The following is a 10,890-nucleotide window of genomic DNA, read 5'->3' on the forward strand; positions in this document are numbered from 1 at the left end:
ACACGAAGCAACAAAGATCATAGAAGAAGTACATTAGGGTTCCTTCGGGACTTACTCTAGTGGGCACACAATGGCCAAGAAACTCCTGAGGATTGGTTATTATTGGTCTACCATGGAGACTTATTATTTTAACCACGCAAAAGTTTGTTACAAATGTCAGATCTATGCAGATAGGGTGCACGTACCTCCTATTTTGTTGAATGTTGATTGCTCCTTGACCTTTTGATATGTGGGGCATTGATATGATTGGCCGAATTAAATCGAGTGCTTCTAACATGCACCGTTTCATTCTAGCCGCCATTTATTACTTCACCAAGTGGGTCGAAGCTGCATCTTATGTCAATGTCACAAAATAGGTGGTCACTCGTTTCATTAAGAAGGAGATAATATGTCGCTATGGGGTCCCTAAGAGGATCATTACTAATAATGGGTCTAACCTCAACAATAAGATGATGATGAAGGAACTATGTAAGAGTTTCAAGATGAATCATCACAATTCTTCTCCTTACAGGCGAAAGATGAATGACGTTGTCGAGGCGGCTAATAAGAACATTAAGAAGATTATGTAGAAAATGGTAGTTACCTACAAGGATTGGCACGAGATGATGCCCTCACTTTGCAAGATCGTACCTCGGTGCATACTTCACCAGGGGCAACCCCTTTTTCGTTGGTATATGGTATGGAAACAATCCTACCGGTAGAAGTCGAGATTCCTTCTTTAAGGATAATGACATATGTGAAGCTTAGTGAAGCTGAATGGGTTTAAACCAGATTTGATCAGTTCAACCTCATTGATGAGAAACGGTTAGAAGCCATTTGCTATGGACAAGTGTATCAGAAGAGGATGAAAAGTTCATTTGATAATAAGATTCGTCCTCGACACTTTCAGGTTGGTGACCTAGTACTCAGAAAGATCCTACAAATCCACTCAGATCCCAAGGGCAAGTGGACTCTGAATTACGAGGGGTTGTACGTTGTAATTAAAGTCTTCTCCGGAGGCGCCGTGATCCTCTCCACTATAGATGGCGAAGACTTCCCACTCCCTGTTAATGCAGACACAGTCAAAAAATACTTCACATAAAGAGACCTGCTAAGTAGAAAAACCTGGAAAGGCTACTTAGCAAAAAATGGGCATCTCAGCGAACCATGAAAAAGAGAAAAGGGTTCGGGAAAAATTAGGGATACGAATAAAAAGATATGAGTAAACTCGCTAACTTAAAAATCTGAAAGGACAACTTAGGCCAAAAAGGGTATCCTGGTGAATTGAAAACCTGAAAGGGCGATCCAAAAAAAAATTAGGGGTTTAAAAAGAGAAAGACTGCGTTGCGCATTGGATCTTTGAGCTCATCTCATCATAACAGTTGGAACCCCGAAGGGTAGGAATCAATCCATTCATTCTCCTCATAAGGAAATGTCTTGAGAACTTCGAAGATATAGGGGTTATAGCAGAATCAAAACACACAAAAATTTGTGACTCAAAACTTAGACACAAGTCCTATTAGGCGTGCCAATTTGCTTACGGTGGAAATTCGTAAACAAGCGCTAATCCTCCAAAATAGTTATATTCTGGTTGCTTGTAGGATTGACTAGATTGATGTTAGGACATTGTCTATGTTTTGAGATTTTGATGTTTGTGTTGTTTACATTCTTTGATTGTTTGTGGTCAATTTGGGAATAAAAAAGAAATGCTTTAAAAGGTATAAAATAAATGCAGAAACGATAAATGTTTCGATTTGAAAAGCAAAGAAAGTAAAAAGACTTTAATGAAGATAAAGATAAACTGGTAAAAGACTTGTAATTTGATTAAAGTGGTGGTATTTCATATGTAGATTTCTCAGCACTCGTTTCTCGATACACTTTGATACTTTGAGTATGATTGATGGTTTGTACAGATTTGAACACACTAAAATTTAAAACTAAGATTCTAATTTATACTAATTCGACCCTAACGGCATTTTTCTAACAGAATTCCACGTTCTTCGTTTGCATGCTCCTTGAATTCTAAGACCTCCACGCGTTTTTTTTTCTTTTTGGATAAGATAAATCATTTGAATTTGAATCTTCTTTCGTTCGAGGCGTCAAACTCAACCAACATGATCGTCGAAGCTTATTCTCTAAAAAAGCTCCAAAATATTCGAAGTCTTTATCTTCGTCTTCGAGGACACCTTCTTCGATATCACAAGATAAAAACCTCTTCAAATGCTTGATACTTCGAATAGCCTTCAATGAGATAGATTTTACATCTCTCTTCAGAATAACTTCTTTTCAATAATCTTCATTTTATCCCTCACATGGTCCCTCATCAGCTACAGTTAACCTATTAGGAGTTGAAGGAAATGTTTAGAGGGACTAAAGTTGAAACCCGCTATATTAAAATGGAGTATAAACATATTTAACTCTTTTTATTATGACCGAGAAATTCTCAATAGATGCTTTAAATGTGTTTGACACGTCAAACTTGCTAAAGTAGAGGGCATGGCAAGCTCGTGAATGTGTTTGCAACATGATCTCACTCTAGTTTCATATAGTACTCTCTGCTCAGCATGCAAGTTAAGAATCTTATTTGTCGTAACCTTTAATACTCATTGGACATAGATTATGACATAATGGTTTACAGTTCCTCAAATATGCATGTGACGAGATAAAGTGGTTGAGACAAGATATATCGATCGAGGTATATTTACTACTAAAAGAAATCATTCCTAGTAAAAAAAAACAAAACAAAATTTATATTTACATCTCAACATTAGAATATTGGAGCATGTCAATATGTCCATGAAATCCTCTCCTTATATGTTGAGGACATCATTCCAACTAGCAAACAAGAGAAAAATAAAAGCAAATTCCTGTTGCTATGTATTCCCCAATGTTTCTAAAGTTATATCTCCTCAAAGTGCTCCACTCCGCATATTAAGTTTAGAGCTTTGTGTATCTCAAAAACAAAACTCGTGAAGGAAATCAGTACATCTGTTTTGCAAGCTGTCTAGTCGTCATTCTTTGACCTTGTTTGCTGAAAATTTGCAGATTTTTTCTGAAACACAAACAAATTGACCAAATTAGACTAGAATAGATGACCAGTTATTGCACAGACTAACACATATATGCTCAAATATAAAATAAAACATAAAAAGAAAGGGAAGAACAAAAAGATAAATTTGCTGCCAAAGATCATAGTGATTTATCCAATGGCTATGATTCAGTATTAGCTAGAATGACAATGTCTGAATACATGACCCATTAGATATAATATTATACTATTTCTATTAATATATTTAAAACACTACCTCTGGATCAAATATCACATACATCTAAATCTGGATCAAATTTCATATTTCCCCTAATTCGTTCTTCTATTGAAAAAAAAATTCTAATAGAATGATAGGTGATTGAAAATTGAAAATTGAAAATTGAAAAATTATAGACCCATTGAGTAAGAAAATATGGTTCATTAGTAATCAACAAGAATTCTATTGTAGTCAGTCAAAGCATAAAAACACTAATCAGAATAGAATTTAAAGAAACATAGTATTGCTAATTTTTGTCATTTTTTAAGCATCACTTCCTCAAATACAATCAACCTTATAATTAATAGAGATCAGAATAACCAGAAAATAAATTATCTGTACCTTTGCTCTGTAAGACTTGATGGCCGAAATCAGCAACTTGTCTCCAGCAATTTGCCTCACTTTTTGTATCAATTCATGTCTCGAAATCTTCTTTTCCTGCAAGAAACAGAACAATTAATCAACAAAGATATAAACAAACAAACAAAATAGCAATCTCAAAACTCTCAAAACAATATACAAGTAGGAAACTAAACAAACATTTACCTTTTTAGCTTTGTGGAACTTGGAAATCAAAGCAATATCAAGCGATGGCAAATCCTTGGATAGCACAGAAATTAAATTTTGAAACGGCATCCAAGGTGAAGTTGGTCTCACATGCTCTTCTTCACTCTTCTCAATCCCTACACACACACAAAAGAAAACATCAATTAATAAATTAGTAAGAGAACAGTAAAAAACACATCAATAAAATTTTGAAGAACACAAACCTTTGAATGAAGGAACCCTGAAGCTTATAACATAAGCAGGCCAAACATGAGTATTCATTCTACTACTCCAAATCATGTACTTAGTTGGAGCTGAAAAACTATCCACACCAGAATCATAATTCTCACAGCTCGGATAACATTGTTTTGTGTCAGGTTTCACAATCTCCGTTCTTCCTAAAATCACCCTACACAAAATCAAATGCCTCACGCCATCTCTTCCAACAACACAACTTTTCACACTGCACAAACACAAATTTCAAAACTCAATCAGTACAAATTACTTAAATTTCAAACACAAACAATTAGTTCAATACAGTAATAATTAATATTGAGAAAGAACGAAAGGAACCTTTGGAGAGGAGAATCATCTGGAGAGAGGCACAGGCTATGACCGTGGACATGACTAAAACCGTTTGAAAGAATGTCTCTTACGTCATTCTCACAGGAAGTTCCATACCAAGCATATTTCACATTTGAATTTCCACCGCGAAGTTTGGAAACAGCTCCTGCGTAAAGGTGAAAGGATTGAAGGCGCGCTTGAGAAACGACGTCGGAACATGCGTTTCTGTGAATTGCTAGAATCTCCGTTTGCTTCGAAAGTAAACCGAGTCCGCGAAGGAATCTGGTCTTGATTAGGTCATGAACAACATCGCCTTCTCCAAGCCTAACTAAAAACGAACCGGAATTTTGTTTTTGTTGTTGTAGCTCTCTGGTGGTGCCGGAAACACTGCTCTCGCAATCGGAAACAGTGGAAGAGTCTTCGTGAGGATGATGATCCTGCATCTCTTGTTGTTGAGGGAATGTTGAAATTGAAGTTGAATCCATAATATGATTGGCGCGGACGAAAAGTAATGAAAGTAGAAGAGTTAACAGAGTTGGTAGTTATCAGAACTAGTATACATATATGATAGGATCAGGATCAGGATCAGGATCAGGGAAGTGATGTGAATTAGTTGGGATGAGAAGAATGTGAGTGAGAGAGTAGAGAGAAAGAAAATGAAGTTAAAAAGGGATGAAACAGGGAACGGAATTAACCGCCAAATGAAAATTTGGGAGTATGCGATGGGCGGTGCACAGAGTAGCGCTGCTTGTTTTGTTTTAGAGAGAGTTAGTTACCGCTTATAGCCTGTAGATTTGGATTTTAGAATGGCGGTACCAACAATCAGGGACTTGAGAGGAGGTTGTTTCTATTTATGTAATTATTTATTATATTTACGTGTCATGTTCCAACTTGCTCAACAATTTTTATATTTGTTATTTTTTATGATATACTATTTTGATTTGTTATAGCATGTCTACCTAAGAATTTTTCATATAATAGTGGGTTAGGCGGTGAAAATTTACAAGCGTTTCTAAGCGGGTTCCGTTTATGATTTGGATCGCAAGTAAGCGAAGCCGCACACCATTGCTATTTGCCACGGATTTGAATATGCTTCTTCAACAAACAATCGTCTAAATTTAGCATTATATTGGATCGCAAGTAAATGTTTCTATAAGACTTTGTTTCGGTTAAAGATAGCAAATGCGTAATATAAAATACTATAAAACAGTCGGAAAAAAAATCAATCTTCTTATATACTAAATATTAGTAAAAAAAAAAAAGTCATTGCTACTGTTAGATTTGATAAGAAGGACCTAACTTTAATTTTTCACAACTCTAATTGAAAAGAGTTGAATTTATTTGATGTCAGAAGAACTGATATTCGAGCTAGATTAACCGGAGCAGAAAAAAATATACATTCTAAATATTAATTTATTGTTTTCACCATTAACATCCCATTGGATCGATTAATACTACAGTTTGATGGTTGGTAACGGTTTGGATTCAAGGAAATCATACCGAAACAAATACCAATTGTAAAAAAAAACACAGATTATATATTATAGTATAAAATTATATTTTTAAATTATAATCTTTAATTTAACTTGAAATTTTTGTCATTAAATTTACCATTATTTGATTAGCTTCATTGTATTTTGTAGATTTTATGGTAAACACTTTTTTCTATTACACAGGGGTTGTTCACATCACATGTATTTTTTTTTTAACAAGATCACATGTATCTTTATTCTCCGGCATAACATGAAATTTCTTCAAAGCACATGTTTGAAGAAACGAAAAATATAAAAATGGGGATTTGAATTGAGTTTTTAAAATTAAAATAAATAACACGTTTGGTTATCCTGATTCGTTAGAACTCAAACTACTCAAGTCCATCCTACTAAGATGATTTCGCCTCTCTCTTACGAGGTCTTAATCCACTGATCAAAAACTTTGATTACAACACACGAAGACAACTGAAACGTGTTCTTGAGATCTAACCACAATCTGGTTTTCTCAAGGAACAACAATTATAAGATAACTTAGTGTGTTAACAAATTGTTTCTAGAAAGCTATATCACAATTGTGATGTATATACAATTTTTTTGCACTATATAAAAACAAGAGATAAAAATTGAGGAGATTATGAGCGCTCTTAGGGTTTCGTGCGTGAGAGTTGTTGTTTGATTCTTCTCCGTTATCTCCTTTATATAGAGTGAGCTTGGAGAACCGTTGAAAGACACTTTTGCTTGATTTGGAAGGTTATTAAAATGTGATTAAAATGCTATTTCTAAACATAGAGATTCTGTCCATAGAATTAAACTTCCAGCCGTTACTGATTGATCCTGTAATAATGACTTTAATGCATAGAGGATCTTCTGATCATCAGAGTATTGTATCTTAGTCAGAAGCTTCTTATCAGAGTGTAAGTTACCGCTTTTATCATTCGTGCTTGTGAAGCGTCTTAGCATCAGAACTTCTCGTCCTTGTAAACTTCCAGTTTTAGGAATTCTTGTTCTTCTAAACTTCTCTAAATCTTTAGAACTTCTTGTTCTTGTAAACTTGTCTCAATCTTCAGAACTTCTTGTTCTTGTAAACTTCTCTCAATGCACCCTTCTGCTTCTGAGAAATCACTTTCAAGGCTCTATTTCCTTTTAGAGTGCTTCATAACTTCTATCACGTTTCTGCATATATGATTTAAACGATTAGAGTGCATATTTGTTCTTATTAAGAATTATGTATTGTTATCATCAAAATTGTTACAAGAATATAGAACCAAACTATGTTCTAATAATCTCCCCCTTTTAGATGATGACTAAAACTCATATATTTTGATGAAATAAATAAGAACTTGAGGTGTTAGAATCTCCCCATGAGTTTAATACTCGGATACAATTAGATATTTCCCTGAATACGTTTGATAGCCTTTTGGGTGGAAGTTCTGATAGTCATGAGTTACTTCCAGTAGTTATTATCATGTTTGCTTTTCAACAAGTGAGACAAATTTTAAGTTATATAAAATGTTTGAGACTTAGTTCCGGTGTACTGTTATAGTTCAAAATATTCTACATTCTCTCCCTTTTTGTCATTAATCAAAAAGCAATAAAAACAAAGGTAATGAAACAAAAGGTTATGCATTCATAGATAAGAATAAACATAAAAAACCAACTAGGCAGAAAACATCAGAAACAAGACAAATTAAACTAAGGTTGGGAGGCAGGTGGAAGTCGTGTGAACAATGCTTCCAAAAGACTCTTGACCTGATTGCTTGATTCTTCTTGCTTTCCCAACATCTCTTTGATCTCTTCGTTGGTTTCATCTTGTTTTTCTAGCCTTGCTCTGAAAAATTCATTTTCTTTCGTTAACTTATCTAGAGTTTGCAGTACCAAAGAAGATGTAGCTATTTCAACTGAAGGAGTCTGAATCTCATAAACCTCTGCAGCAGATTCTTTCTCAGAATTTGTTGCAACAGACTTGCCTTTGTCTTAAAAAACTACCATAGGTTGAGGTTCTAGAGATTTTTCTTTAATTTATGTTTCATGTAGATCCTTCCAGGGTTGGTTGTCTAGATAACGAAGGGGTTCCCTTTCCCTAAGACGTAAAATTTGTTCCTTGAATACCTTCAGCTGATTAGAGAATTTCGTTGTGCAATGTTGTAGCTGAGTTCCTTCATATTCAGAGATTCATAGTTGAACCATTTTTTGAACTAGGTCCAGAGATATTCAGAAGCAAATGGATTAAGATTGTCCATGCAAGCGTGCTTCAGAGTGTTAACCCATCCCTCTATTTATGTCTCAAAGACCATAAAATTTTTACCAACATCTGATATGGATGGTTTTGGTTTTGGTTTGGGAATGGCTATTTTCTGAGAAGATGAGACAAGTTTGTCTCAAGCTTCTAGGTCAATAATGGTCCTGAGGGGTTCTTCTGCAGAGTTTGAGGGGGATGGAGAATCATAAATTAGGATAGGCGAGTTAGGTGGTGTTGATTCATAGGGAGAAGGAATATCTGGCATGGTGAAGGGTTTTAAAGGTGTGGTGAGAATGTGGGGTGGCTGGGAGGTATTGAGAGGGAAGTCTATACCAGGAACAGGTGATGTGGGGTCTGGTAATTGTTCAGATGTGTCATTTGGATTTTATGGTTGGGGAGCTTTGAAGATAGGATCAAATTGATCAATATCTTTGACAACTTGTGCAAGTTCTGGTTATGTAGAGGATGGATTATTTAGAGGATTTGTTGGTAAAGTGGTGTCAATTTCTATGTCAAAATCATCAATAGTTTATGGTGAAGGATGGTCAGCAGGTTTGGGAGATGAAGGAGTTTCAGATGTTGATAAAAAGGCGGACTCGACAACAGAAACAAAAGACGAGTTACCTTTCTTTTTAGCAACCTTTTTGAGTTTTCTTAGAAGTTTCTTCTCCAACAGCTTTTCTCTTAGTTTTTCTGATAGCAACTTCTGGAGGTTGTTGCCTGAGATCTTGTATGTAGAATTCTGGAGTTGTTCCATCATTTTTGCAAACCTCAAGATATCAAAGAACAATTTCTGGATGAGTATCTACTGAGAAGAGAGTGAAATCTTTCAAAGGGACTCTTCTGGTGGTGATGACTTCCTTTGTAGTAACAGTGGGATCCTTCTTTATGGTTTCGATAATCTTCATCTTCTTGAGGTTCTTTGCATTGAAAGGTTTTCCAGCAACTGGTTCCAAAACTTCAGTTTGTTACATTTCAGTCAGATGTTCTATCAGCTTGTTATCTGTTAGAATATATGAGATCAATTGTCCTAGAGGAATCCAATCTCTTTTGGTTTTCTCTTCTTCTCTTGTTTCCTTGACAATTGTTTTCAGATGGTTGAATAGAGAGTGAGGGAGATGAACTTTGGCCTTGGTTGAAATGAAGTACAACAAATATTGTTGATCAACATTGATATAATCTGGAAAGCTTGTTGGTTTTCTATGGTTGATACATCCCAGAATGATTCTTGCCCATATTCTGAGATTGCTTTTTAGATCTTTGATTTTGTTGGAGGGTTGCCTAGAAGTGGAGATTTCTTTGGAAATGAGAGTTAGGTCAGACCCTTTTTCTGCCATTTCAGTGCAACTAATACCGTTCCCATCATGGACAATAAGCTTTCCAATTAGATCTTCAGTGATGATGATCTTCTTCCCCATTACATATGATGTTACTTGATGGTTTGAAGTTGTAGCGCGAATCCATAATTCTTTAACCAGTTTTTTTGAAAACAGGATCAATTAAACGATCAAAAAACCTTGTCCATCCTTGAAATTCAACATCACGAGTAAGGTCGCACCCATTTTCTTTCATGCTTTCAAAATATACTATCATTTCACAAAGAACTTCAAGAGAATCAACCGAAGTGAGGAGAGTTCTTGTGGTTTCAACGTATCTTTCTTCGTTGTTGATTTGAGAAGTAGTATCTTGAGACAGTTGTTGTTGTTTTTGAGAAGCCATTACTCACAGACTTAGGGTTTTAAGAAAATAGGGAAAATGGGGTTTGAATTGCAGAGAGAAACAAAAGCAAAAGTACAGTTGCAGAGAAGGTAAACTGAGTGAAGGTGAGAAAATTGTGAATATGAAGTGAAATGTTTATATATATATAGCCAACGGATAGAAAAACATGACATTAATGGAAATTAAGAAAATAAATGAAATGATTAACAAACATAATGATTGCTGACAAAGGGATAGCGTAAAGATCTTGAGAACAATTAGCGATATGACTCGCGCCTCAATGTATCAACTCACATGTTTCAGCCTTTCAGATTCTGAACATATGTTCAGCCTCAGAAGATGACTTAGCGCTTAGGTTGACAGATGTTGATGTAGTGAGTAACATGTTCTATCCTTGAAAAACTTTCAGATCTTCTGGATAGTTGCTGAGACAATTTTCCTTTTAACTTATGAAGAGCAATTGTTCAGATGTTCTAAAGAAATAGGCAACCGAAATTCTGAGGGGTAAATATACACAAACTACATTTTCATTCTTGACATAATTCCATACTGATATTTTTCAGAATGAAATTAAATCTATCCTTAGCAAGGGTTTTTGTGAAGATATCTTTTACTGGACCATGAGATCAAGTTCTCTCCCAGAAACTGACAGCTTCCAAAAGTACTTTTTCTTTCTATTCTATCTCCAGCAAAGTCAGCATCGCAGTACCCTACTAATTGATATTCTCTGGATTTTCTATAGCAAAGACCAAGATTAGTAGTACCTTTCAGATACTTGAAAATTCGCTTAACTGATGTTAAGTGAGATTCTCTAGGATCTGATTGAAATCTGGCATAAAGACAAACACTATATAGAATATCAGGTCTTGAAGCAGTTAAATATAAGAGAGAACCAATCATACCTCTGTAGAACTCCTGTTCTACTTTCTTACTTACTTCTTCCTTTTCCAGAATGCATGTTGGATAGATAGGAGTTTTGGATGGCTTAATTTCTGACATATCAAATTTCTTCAGAAGTTTTTTAACATACTTGGTTTGATGTATG

At 35.1% G+C, this 10,890-nt stretch overlaps 1 protein-coding gene across 1 annotated transcript; it reads right to left on the bottom strand.

Annotated features, from left to right (window-relative positions):
• Positions 1 to 2,663: 2,663 nt before the first annotated feature.
• LOC131661760 (probable inactive poly [ADP-ribose] polymerase SRO2) lies at positions 2,664 to 5,189 on the bottom strand. The gene is made up of 5 exons (XM_058931375.1): positions 4,404 to 5,189; positions 4,055 to 4,293; positions 3,831 to 3,967; positions 3,627 to 3,722; positions 2,664 to 3,031 (listed from the first exon to the last, which is right to left on the bottom strand). Exons 1-5 carry the CDS (start codon positions 4,877 to 4,879, stop codon positions 2,984 to 2,986), a joined length of 996 nt encoding a protein of 331 aa, XP_058787358.1. The 5' UTR covers positions 4,880 to 5,189; the 3' UTR covers positions 2,664 to 2,983.
• Positions 5,190 to 10,890: the final 5,701 nt, after the last annotated feature.

Source organism: Vicia villosa, linkage group LG3, assembly GCF_029867415.1.
Source record: "Vicia villosa cultivar HV-30 ecotype Madison, WI linkage group LG3, Vvil1.0, whole genome shotgun sequence".
Taxonomy (NCBI): Eukaryota; Viridiplantae; Streptophyta; class Magnoliopsida; order Fabales; family Fabaceae; genus Vicia; species Vicia villosa.